This window comes from Arachis hypogaea, chromosome 13 (genome assembly GCF_003086295.3).
Source record: "Arachis hypogaea cultivar Tifrunner chromosome 13, arahy.Tifrunner.gnm2.J5K5, whole genome shotgun sequence".
NCBI lineage: Eukaryota > Viridiplantae > Streptophyta > Magnoliopsida > Fabales > Fabaceae > Arachis > Arachis hypogaea.
Genome location: NC_092048.1, coordinates 3,306,705 through 3,326,959, shown reverse-complemented (window position 1 = coordinate 3,326,959; position 20,255 = coordinate 3,306,705). Strand labels below are relative to the sequence as shown.

Below are 20,255 nucleotides of genomic sequence, written 5' to 3'. Positions count from 1 at the left end.
GCTATTTGATAACTACAAATCACAAAAGTTGCTGGCCCTCTAGCATTCCTCTTTGCTTAATTCGATATTGCAGATTGTGTTCCTCTCCCCTCTATTCCAACTGGTACTCAGTATTGTAAATACTGTCAGAACTTAATAAGTATATCGAACAGGAATTGAAGTTGCTGTATGTTTTTTATAGTGATTCAGAGTTTACTTTCCTGCTTAAAGTTAGTGGTAAAAATTTCAAGCTTCACTATGGTGGTAAATCATACGTAAATTTTTAGCTTATTTTTTCTGCTTAACTTTGATTTGAAGTCTAGAAAAATATATCACATCTATAATTCTGCTATGGAGCAATAATAAATTTATGAGCAATGCGAGGGATCAGCAACTTTTGTGATTGGTAGCTATCAAATAGCCATCAATAATGATTTAATGGTGTGAGATTGATGTGAGATTTCATCTAATATTCACCTTTCTCTGTTGATTACATACATGCTGACCAAAATTTAATAAAATTGCTAACTCCCTAGATTTTTACTAAATTTATTATGAAGTAATTACCATATATAATTGCTATTTTTAACAATCTTTTTACATTGGAAAAACTTATATAAATCTACGCCAATTTTGTCATTTGGAAATTTTCAAAGTATGAAGTGCCATCTTTTTTATCATAGTATGTGACATGTGAAAAAGTTAATTTGCACCTAAAATCACATTGACATTTGAAACCAGTCGAAATTTGATATTAAAAATTTTATTTATTTAAAGTTACATATTAAATAATATTATAAAAGTTAGAATATATAATTATTTAAATTTAATATATATTTTATTTTATTAATTAAGTACTTTTTAATAAGTACTCTTGAAGTACTCTAGTATATATAAATGGTTATATATATGCATGATAATAAAGGAGGTCATTCATATATTTTAAAAAATTAATATTTATAATCTTTCTATGCTAAAGTACTTGTGTGGTAGTTCAGTAGTTATTTTAACACATTAAAAAATTATTTGTCAAACTGATCAGTAACTGATCTACTAACATTAGACTGATCATTTTTTAGGCTTAAAAGAAAATTCTTCTGACAACATCCGACTTCGTAATTTGTCATTTGGAAATTACCAGAGACTAAAATGCCATCTTCTTTATGCCATCTTCTTTAGTTTTCTCAGTGAATGCTAGGCATATCATACTCTGCCCCATGTGAAAAAGTTGATGTGCACCTAAAATCACGGTGACATTTGCAACAAACCAAAATTTGATATTAAGAATTTTACTTATTTAAGATTATATATTAAATAATATTATAAGAATTATAATATATAATTATTTAAATTTAATATGTATTTGATTTTGTTAATTAGGTACTCTTTATGTATTATTTAGGTACTCTAGTGTATATAAATTGTTAGAGTATTTTATTTTAAATAATTTTAAAATTAAGTCGAAAATTTGTATTTATTACCACCTACTTGGTTTAGAATTTTTTTTAATGGTTTATTTGGAGTTAGTTTATTTGAATGGTTATAATCTTTAATTTTTTATGTATTTTGATTACTATGAGTTTGAATTTTGGTTTAGGTCTTAGTATTTGATCATATTTGAATTTTGAATTATGATTTGAAGCAAATTTAATTATAATTTGAAGCAAATGTCTATTTATCTATTTTTATTATATAAAAGTTGATACAAATTTATTATATATAGAATAAGTTTATTTGCAGGAAGATATATTTGCATAATGTTGAATTTGAAAAATCAATCCATACGATGAACAAACATTATAATTGTTGGATTAACCATTTTGGTCCAAAGAACAAATAATTAAAGTCTACACACTGTGGTCCATCGTGATTAAGCCAAGTCCAGTCACAAGTCCATGAATCAAATATAAAGAAATAAAGAAAGAGCCCAAAATCTTTCAAGTCTCGTACAGTTACCTATTTCCATACCTCAAAAAACTTGAATCCCAAATTTAATTCACTTTAATCCTACCTAACTTCCAATGAAAATCAAAAGTCCTCTCTTCTCTCTTCTCTATCTTTCAATTTGGTCACGTCTTCTTCCAACAAGAAGGAAATAAAGAAAAAGAAAGTGCAGTAGCTATGATAATTTGAAGAACAAAAAACTTGTTTCTAAATCCAAGTAAGAATAAATGACTATAACCAAGAAGCTAGTCATTCTACGGTCAGAATATATCATAAAGTTTCTTTTTCTTTTGTGCTTCACCAAGGAACCAAGGAGAAATCTGCCGAGCACCAAGAACAGAACAAACAACAATGAAGAAAACGAAGTTAACTATGGTCAGGAGTTCATCAACGTTCAGAAATAAAACTTGGAACCAAAGCAAGGTAAAGAATGAGAGAAAATTGGTAAGTTCATGTAATAGATTCAGATTTCTCACGAAGCCGTTGCAAGTTCTGTGAAGGAGAAAAAGACAGTATGGATCTTGAACTAGCTTCCCTCTTTTATAATAAAGGTGAATGGCCAATAGTTGAAGGTAAGAGAGTAGAATAGAGCACATGGTTCGGTTCTCATAGCAACCTAAGCTGGTTGAGTTTTTCTCCTTCATGGTTTTCATGTTGTATTTATTTTTCTCAATTTAATCTGTTTGAGTCTCATTGAAAAAGGCAAACATGGTGAAGTTTGTAAGAAAAAACCAATAAGAAGTAAAAGACAGTGAGTTAAAATAGGAGAAAAAGTTATAAAATGTCTCAAATTTTTTTTGTACATCTTTCTGTTTTGTGTCATGATCCTGTGGAGATTCTTTTCCAAGTTGGATTAGCACTTTGTTGTTGAAAGTTAGGTTGACTGGTTGAGTCCTAGTCAAATTTAAATTGGGTTAGAATTTGGATTTGTTTCAGATAGGATTGGATAGATTTTAGGAAAAATATTGGTGTATGTAATCTGTTGAAAAAGTTAGTAAAATTTTATTATTATTGTGATGGAAACTGGATGTAAGTTACATTGCACTAAGTAATACATCTGGGTGTTACTCCTTCTTCTCTACTTCATTTCTGTTTCTGTTATACAGGAGACAAAAATAAAGTGTCTCTCAACTTCATACGAGACAAAAATAAAAATATCTCTTAATTTTAAAAAAAAAACAAAAAAAGATAATATTCTAAAAAAGGAGGCTAAGATTTAACTCCCTCCTCTTAGTCCCTAATAACCATCACATGATATAATCAAATTCAAAGTTTTTGAAAAAACTATAAGATACAAGCTTGTACATTTTCCTAGTCCTTCACCTCTCCTATCATGGCTAGTTGCCATCACAGGAAGCTCTGTGGTAGCTTCTGCAACCATAACCAAGAGAAGGAGACTTCCACTCAGTAATCATGAAGAAAGTTTTGAAGAAGGAAAAAACTATGGGTCTTCTGAATTTTGATAAACCATAGCTTTTTATGTGAAGATTTTGGTGTTTTCAAAGGTGATGAAACTTTGTTACCTTTTGTTATAATCTCACTGGGATAGTGGGATGAAAAAAGAAGTGGTTGTATTGATTTTTATAATGAAAAATGAAAAAAGAAAAAAAAGTTTGTGTTTTTCTTTCTCCATTTCTTCATCAATCTTATTTTGCCATTGTAACACACATACTTTTCAAAATTCGTATCGCATGTACATTGTTAGACCTCTACACCTGTACATGAAATTTGAAATCTACATGGTAGCAAAACTCGTATATATTGTTTACTATCATAGCCCCTTGAAATCAATAGGTAGTACATAAACATTTGTATTTATCATTTAGGTTGAGTTTTAAAATGGATAGATAGCAATAATAATAATGGATTGCAAACTAAAATTGAGGGGTCCAAAATAGAAACTGAAAAAAAAAAAAAAAAAAAACAGAATTCAAATTGAACAGAGTATTAAGAGTTATGAGTTGACAACTAATTAAGATTACAGTCAGTTTTGTAACACTTACACTAATAACCAAACAAAAAAAATACAAATTAAAGGATAGAATCCAGGCTTGAGGGAAAATTTGTCATAACAACAACAACAACAATTAATAGTTTCACTTAGCTTTAAGCCATTAATTAATTACACTAACAACACTGTCTACCACTTCTTGCATCATCATCGTCATCTAATTAATCACCTTGAGATTTCACAATTTGAGGTGTATGATCCTACTTGCTCAGCTTCCCAGCTTAACTTAGATGCAACTCTTTCATGTTGTGGGGAATATTCCTACAATTATGATCATCATGTCACCAAATCTTATATATTAATTATACGGTTCCGCTACGTTACCAACAGCATATCTACCAACTTCTGCCAATTCTTATTTATAATTGTGTTTCATGGAAGTGTGTTCGTGGATGTGTCTAATAAAAATATCTTTTTTATAACTGTGTTTAATAGAAGTGTCTTTATAGATATATTTTCTAAATGTGTCTCTTTATATATGTATTTAAAATATATTAATTATTAGACACATCCACGAACACATTTCCATGAAACACAATTATAAATAAGAGTTGGCAGAAGTTGACAGATAATATGTTGGTACCCTATACTTTTCTTTAATTATATTGCTAGTTAATTGAGGCCAATCATGCATGTATTATGTAGAAATCTACAAGATTCTATTTTTCAAAAAAAGAGATTTTTCCCATTTTGTGGAATATGTTTGAAGAAACCTGTTGCAAAGCGAAACCAGTATTAATTAAGTTGATCAAGTGATACGTAAGTTTGTTTCATTTTTATTGTATCTCGTGTTCAAATATTAGAAATGGAAACAACATAGTGTACACACATTTTTCAAACTAAGTTAATCATATTTCTCGTAATAATTAATACGTAGATATTGAAACAAACATATATAATGAGCTATATATGTAGTTCAGTATTATTGCTGGCTTGCTGCTTTCTAACATTGTTTGTGAGGGGATTTATTGTCAAAGTTCGTAAGAACATATGTGATGGTTTAGCAAGAGATATTTAACCTTTTTTTTTAAACCTTAAGAAAGAAATTAACAATTTAGGAGATTTTTCGATTAATATATGGCTTAAAGAATCTAATTAATATATATTCTAAAAATATAAATTAAAATTATTAAGTTTTATTTTGTATAAAAGTAAAAATTTGATAATTTTTATAAATGTGAGACAATTCTCATATTTTGAGTTAGTTTTTTGTCTAAATTAAAATCCACTTAATTAAAAAATATCAAATATTTTTATCAAGTAAAATATAATTATTCTTTTTATGATTATATGATATTTATTAATATTATTTTTTTTAATAAATAAATATAGTATATAATAATATGATAATATAAACTAATTAGTTAGTTATTAAAATTAAAAATAATTACTTTAATATAAACATAAAATTAAAAAATTTGTATTATGAAAAAATAAAATTTTATATAATTATTTAATAATAATTGAATTATAATTTGTTGAGATTTGATTATTCAAAATTTTTTTTATTATTTTATATTTTTTATTTACGATAAAATCAAATCAATAAGTTTAATTAGTGATTCATCAATTGAAATAATGAACCAATAAATCAATAATTTTACCGATTTTATTAGAGTTCTAACTACTATATATGGTTTCATGTTTTAGGCTGGTTGAGCAATTTTAAATAATCTTATTTGTGAAATATTTTTTTATATTATAGAAAATATCTTTTTAAAGATAAAAATTACATCTTCTGAAAATTTTTTTTTTTTGGACAGAGATCTGGGTCATCGGACCAGCCCAGGCCAAAACAAAGAGCCCTGTCCTCAAAACGACCCGGTACCCACTCAGTTGCACTAGAGAAACGGCTGAATTTTACACGTTCTGAAGCATCTTCTTCATTGCTGCACCGGCGTGGGAACCAGAATTCTGAGCGGTGGTGGCGCCTTGTGGACGGCTCGCTGTCGGAGACTAAGTTTTTTCGAGCCTCCAGTATAACTATAAGAGAGTAATAAAGAGTAGAAAGACGTTGATAGGATACGAGCCCAAAAATCCATTGTTAACCTAGCTCTACTATAATTAAAAAAAAAAAAAAAAAAGAAACCTAGCTTTACTCTCATCAAAATGGCATCGGAGGAAGACAAGGCGCTGCCTCTCGTGAATACTGATGACGACCCGGACTCCCACATGATTAATAAGGTAAGCTTCTACGATGAATAATTTTTTTTGTTTCAATTCGATTATGGTGGTGTGTGAATTGAAGATGGCAACGGTGGAGTCTGAGATTTCTGAGAAAGAGAAAGAGGAGATACGCCTACTTTATGAGAGAGCAGAAAGAAAGGGGCCCGCCATCAGCTACTTTCGCCGTCGTCGAAAACCAGCGCAGAAACAACAACGAGGACTCTTTGAACCAAATAAGGTAAGCTTATACGATGAATAGTTTTTCTTTCAATTTGATTACGGTGCTGTTAATTGATTAGCCCTAACATGTAACCTAATCTTGATGAGATTTCTGAGAAAGGGAAAGATGAAATTCTCTACCCTCCTGGTCGAGAAGCAGACCTTGCATTAAATGTGCAGAAACTACGATCAGAACTTATTCACCTCGGCCTATTTGATGAGGAAGCCCCAAGAAGAACACTCCAAAGGAGAAGCCTCCTACATAAGGACCAACAGCAATAGTGTGAATTCATTCCTGAAATAGCTTTCCATTTGTTTCATACCGTAGAGTCCTAGATCAATTACATCCAAACTATTTTCTCTAGCTAGTTTATTATTTTTAGTTCTGGATTATCATCATATAACAAGGCTCATGATTCTGTGGTCCAGGAACCTTTGGACCACTTAATGGTCAAGTAGAAAACATGTTTTTGGAGTTTTTTTACCAATTGCTACGTAGTCCTTGAACTAATTTTAATTACAAATCAACCCCATATATTTTATTTAATTATAAAAATAATTTTTTATTTTATAAATTATTATTTTATCAATTATCTATTATATCAATTATCTATTAGAATGAAGAGGTTATATCATTTTTTTTCAATCACCATGATCAGGATCTTATTATCTTCTTGCACCAATATCAATGTATTAACATAAGAACAATTTTTATCACTTAACTTAAATCATTGATCCTGTAGTTTGGTCTAGTTTGGACGAAGAAAATGTATTTCTACTAGTATTAATTAAATCCGTGATACTACATGATGAAATTAAAGCCATGGACGAACGTAACGAGATCAAAGTTAATTTTTTAATCAATTGAAATTATTAGGATGAATGGAGGATATAATTGGTTGTTATTTTTGTATTTGATTGTTAATAAATATAATAGATAATTGATAAAATAATAATTTATAAAATAAAAAATTATTTTTATAATTAAATAAAATATATGGGGTTAATTTGTAATTAAAATTAGTTCAAGGACTACGTAGTAATTGATAAAAAAAACTCCAAAAACATGTTTTCTACTTGGACCACTAAGTGGTCCAAAGGTTCCTGGACCACTAAGTGGTCCAAAGGTTCCTGGACCACCGAATCCCGTGCCATATAACAATACAGAGTTATTATGTATTGCTGCTGTGTGGATTCAAATTTACTCACAATATTATATACTATATAATAAAGTGCATTATTTCCGTAAGATAACTATATCAAAACGAAAAACGAAAAACAGGATTGTTCACCTCTCAAAAGAACAGGCTTAATTTGATTTTCGGCCAAAAAGAGCTTGCTGTTAGAGAATGATTTTGTGTTTTGGGACTTACCTTCCCGCCCGAAATTATAGCATTTTGAATGATGATGAAAAATGGACTACCTTATCCTGTATGGTTTATATCTAAGTTTTTCTTCTCCGGGCTTGAAGCCCCGTATTAGTACCCCAAAAAAAAAAATACAAATTTGGATGTTAATACCAACAAAATATTTATAGATTTGGATGTTGTATGATGAGAAAGTTACAAAAGCTTAGAAGTTAGAAACAATGTTCTATTCTGAAACGGAGAAGGTTGGTTGTGAAGGCGAGGTGAAGGAGGGTGGTGAGGTATGTTGTTCTAAGGAAGATGGTGTTGTTGGTGGGGCAACACCGGTTTCAATTACAGGTGATGGTGGTAGTTTGAAGTGTTCTGTTGTTTCTATGGAGAAGCCATTTAGGAGGTTTACTAGGTCTCTACTAAAGAGAAAGTTGGAAGATGATGTTAGTGGTGCAAAGGTTGGGAATGATAAGGTAAATAACAATGCCGAAACTGTTGAAGTTGGTGGTGATGTCAAGCAGGAAATTGAAGATGGTGCATTGGTTGCTGTGTGCAAGGCTAGTACTAAGAGGTGCCCAACAAGTCTGAAGGAGCTTCTAGCCACAGGGATTCTTGAGGGTGTGGCAGTGAATTATGCTCACAGTGTGAAGGTGTTGGCTGATTTTCCTTCTTATCGCATAGGCTCTCTTTTGAGATATGAGTATTGCTGTTGAAAATGCGAGTGTCTGAATTTGAGAAATTTGCAGGCAAGCAAGGCTGGATAAGCAGGGCTTCGGGGAGTGATTAATGGTGATGGGATTGTGTGCAATTGTGAAGATTGCCATGGTGTTGAGGCAAGTAAAATGAAGATACACTTTATGTTACTGTATGGTCTAAAATATTGTGCGTCAGTTCCTTTGTTTTTTGTGGAACTAGGTTGTGACGCCCACCTTGTTTAAGCTTCATGCTAGTCGTTTAAACAAGTGCCCCCCCGAGTATATATACCATGAGAATGGGAGTACTCTTCGTGATGTCATGAATGCATGTTTGGATGTACCATTAGAAACCTTGGAAGTTGTCCAAAAAGTCATTGGAGGAGGCTTCACCATAAAGAAATCTACCTTTTGTTTTAACTGCAGAGGTTTGAGATTCACTTGTTTGATTTCCTGTACTTTGTTGACGTGCTTGCAAGCTTATTCCAGTCAGGCTAACAAGTAACACTATTTTATCATTGTACATTTGAAGATGCCAATGTTGTGTCGAGACTATTCTGCAATTCATGCATGGAGTCGAAGGAATGCCCTCCTAACCTCCCCACTCAAACAACCGACACCAGCAATTGCAATGTTTCACTTGCAGTTCAATCCAGGTACTAGTTGTTTGCTTGATGATCATAATTAGTATATCATGGAATACTATAACAATTCAAGAAAGAAAAGCATGACATTTGTTGGATAGCAAGGCATTTTTTTTAAGTCATTGTTATATGTAATATAGGTAAGGCCATCGTCAGAATTTACCGAGCATTTCTTTTCTGTATACTAGCCGGATGACAAGTTTGGTTTCAGGCATTCATACATTGGTGATTTATTTGAGTATCATTTGTATAAATGTATTTGCATGTCACTCCTACAGACGTATTACAAAACTGATTGGAATTTCTTTGCCTCAATGTAGTCATATGATTATATAACATGAACTTTTTTACCATTGCAGATCCCAGGAACCCATTGTGGTTCAAAGTCAATAAACAATGGAATGAAGCACAGCACATCTCGTGATAAGAGTGATGGAAAAGTAACTAAGAAGTAAGCATTTGTGTTCTGTTGGAAAGTGCAATTTTTGTGTATGAATTAAATATTATTTTTATTTGTTTCAACATGTATTTTTCTCTCTTATACGTGAATTTTGAAAGGGATCTACGCTTGCATAAGTTGATCTTTGAAGCAGATGTGTTGCCAGATGGAACAGAAGTAGCATACTATGTTCACGGAAAGGTTGCATTGATAGTGACTCGTCTTTATTTTCCTATTTTTATAAATTATTGTTCTTCTGAATGTGCTTTTCTTGTGTTGGCAGCGACTATTGGATGGTTACAAGCGGGGTTTTGGAATAGTTTGTAGCTGCTGTGACAAAGAGTTACTTCTTCTTATGTAGTGTAATTGTCCTATATATTTGGTTTCAACTAGACATTTGACACTTCCTTTTGAAATACAAAATAAAAATGAATGAGCAGATTAGCCCCTCCCAGTTTGAAGCTCCTGCCGGTTGGGCATCACGTAGGAAACCATTAGTTCTGTTGTTCAAACTCTATTATTGGATTAAGTTATTATCTCCATGCATTTGGCTTTACATTACAAGGCTTGTCGGTATTCATTGCCTCTTTTCATTCGGCCAAAAAGAGCTTGCTGTTATTTATAATTTAGGTAGCAATATATATATATATTGAAATCAATAGGTAGTACATATATTTAATTTCGGCCAAAAACAGGGTTAATATATATATATATATATATATATATATATATATATATATATATATATATATATATATATATATATATATATATACTACAACAACAACAACAAAGCCTTGTCCCACTAAGTGGGGTCGGTTACATGAATCAAACGACGCCATTGTGCTTTGTCATGTATCTTGTCTACAAAGAGGCCGTTTACATGTAGATCTCGTTTGACCACCTCATGGATGGTCTTCTTAGGTCTTCTTCTGCCTTTCGCCCTTTGTCCATCTTCCATCTCATCCACTCTCCTGACTGGATGTTCTATCGGTCTTCTTCTCACATGTCCAAACCACTTGAGACGCGATTCAACCATCTTTTCCACAATGGGTGCTACTCCAACTCTCTCCCTTATATATTCATTCCTTATTTTATCCAATTGTGTATGATCACTCATCCATCTCAACATCTTCATCTCTGCCACACTCAGCTTATGTTCGTGTTCCCCTTTAGCCGCCCAACACTCCGTACCATACAGCATAGCCGGTCTTATAGCGGTGCGATAGAATTTACCTTTAAGTTTTAAAGGTACTTTTTTGTCGCATATAAAACCAGATGCACTCTGCTATTTTGACCAACCTGCTTGGATCCTATGATTTACATCCTGTTTAATCTCTTCATTATCCTGTATGATGCACCCAAGATACTTAAAATTTTTAACTTTTCGCAGGATGTTTTCTCCAATCTTCACCTCTATATTGGGGTTTTCCCTTCTCAGACTGAACTTACATTCCATATATTTCGTCTTGCTACGGCTTATGCGCAGACCATACACTTCTAGAGCTTCTTTCCATAACTCCAACTTCTTATTTAGGTCTTCCCTTGACTCTCCCATAAGGACGATATCATCGGCAAAAAGCATGCACCATGACACAGGCTCTTGGATGTGCTCTGTGAGTACTTCCAAGACTAATGTGAAAAGGTATGGACTTAAGGATGATCCCTGGTGTAATCCTATACCAATAGGGAATTCCTCTGTCACACCACCTTGAGTCTTCACACTAGTTGTGGTCCCATCATACATGTCTTTAATTGCCCGAATATATGCGATCTTTACTCTCCTCTTTTCTAAAACCTTCCATAAGACATCCCTTGGTACCATATCATACGCTTTTTCCAAATCAATAATCACCATATGTAGATTCCTTTTATTACTACGATACCTCTCCATCATCCTTCTTAATAGGTATATCGCTTCAGTGGTAGATCTGCCTGGCATAAATCCAAATTGGTTCTCTGTTACTTGTGTCTCTTTTCTCAACCTCCGTTCTATCACCCTTTCCCATAACTTCATAGTATGACTCATAAGCTTAATCCCTCTATAGTTTCCGCAACTTTGTATATCCCCCTTATTCTTGTAGATAGGTACCAAGGTGTTCTTTCTCCACTCATCAGGCATCTTCTTTGACCTTAAAATTTCATTAAAAAGCATGGTTAACCAGTTGATGCCTTTTTCTCCAAGACCCTTCCAAACCTCAATCGGGATATTATCAGGTCCTACTGCCCTACCATTTTTCATCTGCTTTAGAGCCTCTTTTACCTCGAAGTCTCGAATCCTTCGATAGTAGTCAAAGTTTTGATCTTCTTCCCTTGTGCATAATCGACCAAGGCTCGGAAGAGTCTTCTGTCCCTCATTAAATAACTCGTAGAAGTAGCTCTTCCACCTTTCATTAATCTTCTCCTCTTGAGTCAATACCTCTCCATCCTTATCCTTTATGCACTTAACCTGATCCAAATCTCTCGTTCTTCTTTTCCGGCTCTTTGCGATTCTATATATACATTTTTCTCCTTCTTTCGTGCCAAAGACTGGTAGAGACCCTCATATGCTCTTGTTCTTGCTTCACTTACAGCCACTTTTGTCTCTTTCTTAGCCGCCTTATATTTTTCCCAATTATCTGCATTGCGGCATAAAGACCACTCTTTAAAGCATTCCCTTTTTGTCTTTATCTTTTCTTGTATACTCGCATTCCACCACCAGGACTCCTTGTCTCTTGGTCCTATTCTTTTAGATTCACCAAAACTTTCTTTTGCTGTTCTTCTAATAACTTCTGCCATCTCCCTCCACATCTCTTCCGCGCTTCCATTCCCATCCCACTTTGCCTCTTCTCCTACCCGTCTTAGGAAGCTTCTTTGTTCCTCATCTTTCATCCGCCACCACCTCGTCCTTGGGTTCTTCGTATGATGTCATTTCCTCAATTTTTGCTCAACGCGAAAATCCATGATGAGCACCCTATGTTGTGTTGTCAAACTCTCTCCCGGGATAATTTTACAGTTAATGCAAAATTTCCGGTCGACTCTCCTCAACAAGAAGAAGTCGATTTGAGAGCTTGTCATGCCACTCTTATAGGTTATAAGATATTCGTCTCTCTTTTTAAAACATGTATTTGCGATGAAAAGATCAAAGGTTGAGGAAGAGTCCAAAATAGTTTTACCCTCGGCATTGATCACCCCGAAACCATGGCCTCCGTGAATACTCCCATATCCAGTCACTTCTCTCCCAACATGGCCATTTAAATCTCCTCCTAAGAAAATCTTATCTCCCAAAGGTATGCCTTGAACCAAACTCTCTAGATCCTCCCAAAACCTTATCTTGTGTTGTTCGTCCGAACCCACTTGCGGTGCATAGGCGCTAATCACATAGAAAGCACCTCCCTCCACCACAAGTTTGATAGAGATGATCCGATCTCCCACCCTCTTGACATCCACTACGTCCTTCTTCCACTGCTTATCCACAATTATTCCAACCCTGTCTTTCTTCCACTACTTATCCACAATTATTCCAACCCCATTCCAACCCCACAAAAAAAATATATATATATATATATATATATATATATATATATATATATATATATATTGTTTACCACCATATCTTGAAATCAATAGGTAGTACATATACATTTGTATTTATAATTTAGGTTGAGTTTTAAATTAGATAGATAGCAATAATGATAATGGATTGCAAACTAAAATTGAGGGGTCCAAAATAGCAACTGAAAAAAAAAAAGAAAAGAATTCAAATTGAACAGAGTATTAAGAGTTATGAGTTGACAACTAATTAAAATTACAGTCAGTTTTGTAACACTTACACTAATAACCAAGGAAAAATGCAAATTAAAGGATAGAATCCAGGCTTGAGGGGAAATTAGTCATAACAACAACAACAAATCAACAATAATTAATAGTTTCACTTAGCTTTAAGCCATTAATTAATTACACTAACAACACTGTCTCCCACTTCTCGCATCATCACCATCATCATCGTCATCATCTAATTAGTCACCTTGAGATGTCACAATTTGAGGTGTATGATCCTACTTGCTCAGCTTCCCAGCTTAACTTAGATGCAACTCTTTCATGTTGTGGGGAATATTCCTACAATTATGACCATTATGTCACCAAATCTTATATATTAATTACTAGTTAATTGAGGCCAATCATGCATGTATTATGTAGAAATCTACAAGATTCTATTTTTCAAAAAAAAAAAAAAAATTTTAATTATATATATATATATTAAAAATATAACTATTTGTGTATCTCTTTTTATCGACTTAAACTTTTAGATTTAGTAATTTTATAAATTTTATGAAATGATATCCAAATTTTTATGATTTAAAGGTTTAGAATTTGCCGGTGTTATATATATTTCCAAAAGAAAGAAATTTCAGTATAAAATAAATAACAAAAGAAAGAATTCTATACAAAATATACGTAGAGTAAAAAGAATCTTTTATAAAAAAACATGTTAAAAATATAATTATTTATATATATATTTTTTATATTAATTTAAGTTTTTATGACAAATAATTTGCTCGAAGACAATTTATATTATATATTACTATATAACTAACCTCCATCTTTTTGACAAGCTCTTTTGGTGAAGGGGCAGATACGATTATGTGGCGAGCTTTGGGGCTAATGAAGCCTTCTTCCACAGCTTTGTCAATGAAAGACAATAACGAATTGTAGTATCCATCTACATTCAGCAACCCCACCTTGCAATAATTAAATAATGTTACAAAAATTATTATATTTTTCCTCAATAAAACAAGTAATATATAAATAAGAATAATAAGCTAGGGATACATTAAACAAGTACAATAATTCTTTAATTTAAAACTTTCAATTTAGTTCTTACTGGTTTGTCATGGATTCCAAGCTGAGCCCATGTTATGACCTCAAGAAGCTCCTCAAGAGTTCCATAGCCACCTTCATGCACATAAAAACAAATATAAAATTCGAGTTTGAAGTTGATGGTTTTTTTTTTTTTTTGAAGTTGGTGGTTTAATACAACAAAAAAGTAGAAAACTTGGGCCCTAGTTTTTTTCTTAACTTGGGCCTGTATAAGAGGGACATGGCCCATTTTCCTTTTATTTTATTTACGTCATGATATAGTATAACTGGATGATATTTCAATTTTTGCCCAATAAATAAATAAATAAATAATATATAATTTTGAATGTCATATTTTTTTTAACATATATATCTACAAACTTTATTTAAGGCTTTATTATTAATTAATAAATTATATATATATAAAATAAAATTTTAACTTTCGATACTTATTTAAACAAACGAGTGAATTGATAGTTGGACATCCTAATTGGTACCAACCTGGTAAAGCAATGAAGGCATCAGAATGCTTAGCCATCTCTGCCTTTCTTTGATGCATGCCTGCCACTGCTTTTACTTCCCCCACTGTCTCTCCAGTAATCTTGAGGGAGAAAAAAATATATCAACTAAGTGAACCCAAATTATTACTGAAATATTTGGAAAGAGCTTTTTATCATGTTGGAGAAATAAAAGGCTACATTATACAAATATTCTCTGACTTCAGCATCGTATTTATATGGTATCTAGTATATGTTAATATTGTATTTTATAATATAAGAATTCGACTGGTCTTATTACTAAGATAGTAATAAAAATTAACTAATAATTAACTCATAAATAATTAAGATAGGATAGGATAGGGATCTAATAATGAGATTACTGTAATAAATAATAGATTTATTTAGGGTAAAGTACTAAATTGGTCCTTTACGTTTGGACGTAATTCTGTTTTAGTCTTTAAGGTTTAAAGTGTCCTATTTGAATTCAAAAAAATTTCATTTAGTTTTAATTTAGTCCCACGGTGAGGTCAAAGTTAAATAATTAACTAAATGTCCTACATGACAGCAGTACAAGAACAAGGTATCTGGAGAATAAATACAAGCTTCAGAGGCACAAAATCAACTATGGATGCATCAATATATTTATTTATCATTCTCCTTAGTTCTATAGAAAATATTTCATTTAAATTATAAAAAATGATAAATAAAAGTATTGATACATCACGATTGATTTTGTGCCTCTGAAATTTGTACTTATTCTCCAAATTATCGATCTTGTTCTTGTACTGTTGTCATGTAGGACATTTTGTTAATTATTTAACTTTGACCTCACAGTGGGATTACATTGAATCTAAATGAAACTTTTTTGGATTCAAATAGTACACTTTAAACTTTAAGGACCAAAACAGAATTATGTCCAAACTTAAGGGACTAATTTAGTACTTTATCCGATCTATTTATTATGTGATGGTAATACCGAAGAATATAATTGAATAAGATAAATAAATTTATATTTTGTTTTGTTAAATTTACCTTTTTTTCTTTAACGAAATCCAACAATAAAACAAATTTTTGAAAATTTAATCAATAAAATTTCATATATTTAAAAATTAAGAAATAATAAATCTAAAAATTTATGTTCACTAATTTAATTTTTTATTCAAACTTATACATAACAAATATCATCATGTAACATAAAATTTAGAAAACTAATGTATATATATGATGTAATTTACCCTAAATTAAATGGATGAGATGTCATATATATTATGAATGCAACCTAATTAAAAAAAACTTCAATTTGAATAATACAAATATGTACATTAAACGCCATCGATATATATATAAAATGGAGGGTCCAAAATGGATAGAAAGCAATAATAATAATGGATTGCAAACTAAAATGGAAGGTCCAAAATGGAAACTGAAAAAAGAAGAACCAGAATTCAAATTTAAAAGAGTATTTAAGAGTTATGAGTTGACAACTAATTAGGATTACAGTCAGTTCTTTAACACTTACACTAATAACTAATAAGCAAGAAAAAATGCAAATTAAAAGGAGCACAAAGGAATCCAGGCTTGAGGGAAAATTTGTCGTAACAACAACAAAAATAATAATTAATAGTTTCACTTAGTTTTAAGCCATTAGTTAATTACACTAACAACATTGTTTCTACCACTTTTTTGCATCATCATCATCATCATCTAATTAATCACCTTGAGATGTCACAATTTGAGGTGTATGATCCTACTTGCTCAGCTTCTCAGCTTAGCTTACTCTTTCATGTTGTGGGGAATATTCCTACAATCATGATTATCATGTCACCAAATATTATATATTAGTTGCTAGTTAATTAATTGAGGCCAATCATGCATGTACCATGTTGAAATCTAGAAGATTCTATTTTCCAAAAAGTAATTTTATAATTTTATTTTTAATTATATATATACATTAGAAATATAACTAATATTCTCTGACTTCAGCATCATATTTATATGGTATCTGGTATATGTTAATATTGTATTTTATAAAATATAAGAATTGGATTGGTTAATGATTTGAGATTAATCATAATTCTTTTTGATGACCTCTGCAGTATATGTTCTGATGGAGGGGATCTTTTGTGTTGCCATGGATGCTCAAGAGCATTTCACATTGGTGAAGTCCCAGTAACTTATTATTTTCCATATTGTGTATAAATTGATTCTTTTGTAATATACTTGTAGGTTGAGTGTATGTTTTGGTCTTTTGTTATTTATGTCTAGGAACTAGTCGACAACGCAGTTCTATTTATGTTTATAGAAAAATTCTTTTCGGCTGAACACAGAATTAATTGTCATGTCCTTTATTCAAATAATATGTTTCTGCTTTGTGATCTCACCCATAATATTTGCTTAACGAAAAGTCTAGGGGCCAGCAACTTTGTTAAATTCTGGCGAGCATGTAATCAGCAAAGAAAAGTGAACCATTTGATGAAATCACACCAATCTCACACCGTTAAAACCATCATTAATGACTATTTAATGACTACAAATCACAAAAGTTGTTGGCTCCTAGCATTCCTCTTTGCTTAATTCAATATTGCAGATTGTGTTCCTCTCCCCTCTATTCCAATTGGTATTGTAAATACTGTCAGAACTTAATAAGTATATCTAACAGGAATTGAAGTTGCTGTATGTTTCTCTTATAGTGATTCAGAGTTTACTTTCCTGCTTAAAGTTAGTGGTAAAAATATCAAGTTTCACTATGGTGGTAAATCATACGTAAATTTTTAGCTTACTTTTTCTGCTTAACTTTGATTTGAAGTCTAGAAAAATATATCACTATCTATAATTCTGCTATTGAGCAATAATAAATTTATGAGCAATGTTAGGGACCAGCAACTTTTGTGATTGGTAGCCATCAAATAGCTATCAATGATAATTTAATGGTGTGAGATTGATGTGAGATTTCATCTAATGACTCACCTTTCTCTGCTGGTTATATATATGCTAGCCAAAATTCAATAAAATTGCTGCCCCTAAACTTTTCCTAAATTTATTATGAAGTAATTACTATACATAATTGCTATTTTTAACAGTCTTTTTACATTGAAAAAACTTATATAAATCTACGCCAATTTTGTCATTTGGAAATTTTCAAAGAATGAAGTGCCATCTTTTTTATCATAATATGTGGCATGTGAAAAACTTGATTTACACCTAAAATCACATTGACATTTGAAACCAGTCGAAATTTGATATTAAAAATTTTATTTATTTAAGGTTACATATTAAATAATATTATAAAAGTTAAAATATATAATTATTTAAATTTAATATATATTTTATTTTATTAATTAAGTACTTTTTAATAAGTACTCTTAAAGTACTCTAGTGTATATAAATGGTTATATATATACATGATAATAAAGGAGGTCATTCATATATTCTAAAAAATTAATATTTATAATCTTTCTATGCTAAAGTACTTGTGTGTAGTTCAGTAGTTATTTTAACGCATTAAAAAATTATTTGTCAAACTGATCAGTAACTGATCTACTAACATTAGACTGAGCATTTTTTAGGCTTAAAAGAAAATTCTTCTGATCTGATAACATCCGACTTCGTAATTTGTCATTTGGAAATTACCAGAGACTGAAATGTTATCTTCTTTATACCATCTTCTTTAGTTTTTTCAGTGAATGCTAGGCATATCATACTCTGCCACATGTGAAAAAGTTGATGTGCACCTAAAATCACGGTGACATTTGGAACAAACCAAAATTTGATATTAAGAATTTTACTTATTTAAGGTTATATATTAAATAATATTATAAAAATTATAATATGTAATTATTTAAATTTAGTATGTATTTGATTTTGTTAATTAGGTACTCTTTATGTATTCTTTAGGTACTCTAGTATAAATTGTTAGAGTATTTTATTCTAAATAATTTTAAAATTAAATAAAAAATTTGCATTTATTACCACCTACTTGGTTTAGAATTTTTTTTAATGGTTTATTTGGAGTTAGTTTATGTTAATGGTTATAATCTTTAATTTTCTATGTATTTGATTAGTATGAGTTCGAATTTTGGTTTAGGTCTTAGTATTTGATCATATTTGGATTTTGAATTATGATTTGAAGCAAATTTAATTATAATTTGAAGCAAATGTCTATCTATCTATTTTTATTATATAAAAGTTGATACAAATTTATTATATATAGAATCAGTTTATTTGCAAAAAGATATATTTGCATAATGTTGAATTTGAAAAATCAATCCATATGATGAACAAACATTATAATTATTGGTTTAACTATCTTGGTCCAAAGAACAAATAATTAAAGCCCACACACTGTGGTCCATTATGATTAAGCCAAGTCCAATCACAAGTCCATGAATCAAATATAAAGAAATAAAAAAAAAGAGACGAAAATCTTTCAAGTCTCAGTTACCTATTTCCATACCTCAAAAAACTTGAATCCCAAATTTAATTCACTTTAATCCTACCTAGCTTCCAATGAAAATCAAAAGTCCTCTCTTCTCTCTCCTCTATCTTTCAATTTGGTCACGTCTTCTTCCAACAAGAAGGAAATAAAGAAAAAGAAAGTGCAGTAGCTATGATAGTTTGAAGAACAAAAAGCTGTTTCTAAATCCAAGTAAAAAGAAATGACTATAACCAAAAAGCTAGTCATTCTACGGTAAGAATATATCATAAAATTTTTTTTTTCTTTTGTGCTTCACCAAGGAACCAAGGAGAAATCTGTCGAACACCAAGAACAGAACAAACAACAATGAAGAAAACGAAATTAACTATGGTCAGGAGCTCATCAATGTTCAGAAATAAAACTTGGAGCCAAAGTAAGGCTCCACGGTCAAGATTGAAGGAACTTAAAAAAAAAGGATGAGAGAAAATGGGTAATTTCATGCAACAGATTCGGATTTCTCTCTCCTCACTGACGTGCAAGTTCTGTGAAGGAGAAAAAGACAGTATGGATCTTGAACTAGCTTCCCTCTTTTATAATAAAGGTGAACGGTCAAGAGTTGAAGGTAAGAGAGTAGAATAGAGCACATGGTTCGGTTCTCATAGCAACCTAAGCTGGTTGAGTTTTTCTCCTTCATGGTTTTCATGTTGTATTTATTTTTCTCAATGTAATCTGTTTGAGTCTCATTGAAAAAGGCAAACATGGTGAGGTTTGTAAGAAAAAATCAATGAGAAGTAAAAGACAGTGAGTTAAACTAGGAGAAAAAGTTATAAAATGTCTCAGAATTTTTTTTGTACATCTTTCTGTTTTGTGTCATGATCCTATGGAGATTCTTTTCCAAGTTGGATTAGCACTTTGTTGTTGAAAGTTAGGTTGAGTAGGGGTATCCATGGATCGGATCGTATCCGCAGATCCGCGGTAAATATCCGCATCCGATCTGCAAATTGATCGGATCGGATCTGATCCGCACCCTTTGCGGATCGGATCGCGGAT

The 20,255-nt window shown here is 31.3% G+C and overlaps 3 protein-coding genes across 3 annotated transcripts; 2 read left to right on the top strand and 1 right to left on the bottom strand.

The window, feature by feature from the left end:
* The first annotated feature begins 5,777 nt into the window (after positions 1 to 5,777).
* LOC112736487 (uncharacterized) lies at positions 5,778 to 6,807 on the top strand. The gene is made up of 3 exons (XM_025785970.2): positions 5,778 to 6,118; positions 6,183 to 6,338; positions 6,428 to 6,807. Exons 1-3 carry the CDS (start codon positions 6,044 to 6,046, stop codon positions 6,599 to 6,601), a joined length of 405 nt encoding a protein of 134 aa, XP_025641755.1. The 5' UTR covers positions 5,778 to 6,043; the 3' UTR covers positions 6,602 to 6,807.
* A 612-nt stretch (positions 6,808 to 7,419) lies between these two features.
* Positions 7,420 to 10,016, top strand: LOC112736491 (uncharacterized). The gene is made up of 7 exons (XM_072213030.1): positions 7,420 to 8,327; positions 8,424 to 8,510; positions 8,593 to 8,797; positions 8,902 to 9,025; positions 9,373 to 9,464; positions 9,572 to 9,653; positions 9,736 to 10,016. The coding sequence occupies exons 1-2, from the start codon at positions 7,908 to 7,910 to the stop codon at positions 8,439 to 8,441; spliced, it is 438 nt and encodes a 145-aa protein (XP_072069131.1). The 5' UTR covers positions 7,420 to 7,907; the 3' UTR covers positions 8,442 to 8,510; positions 8,593 to 8,797; positions 8,902 to 9,025; positions 9,373 to 9,464; positions 9,572 to 9,653; positions 9,736 to 10,016.
* Positions 10,017 to 13,190: 3,174 nt separating this feature from the next.
* LOC112736488 (cytokinin riboside 5'-monophosphate phosphoribohydrolase LOG1-like) lies at positions 13,191 to 14,948 on the bottom strand. Its single transcript, XM_025785972.2, has 4 exons — positions 14,793 to 14,948; positions 14,317 to 14,387; positions 14,030 to 14,173; positions 13,191 to 13,550 (listed from the first exon to the last, which is right to left on the bottom strand). Exons 1-4 carry the CDS (start codon positions 14,848 to 14,850, stop codon positions 13,455 to 13,457), a joined length of 369 nt encoding a protein of 122 aa, XP_025641757.1. The 5' UTR covers positions 14,851 to 14,948; the 3' UTR covers positions 13,191 to 13,454.
* Positions 14,949 to 20,255: the final 5,307 nt, after the last annotated feature.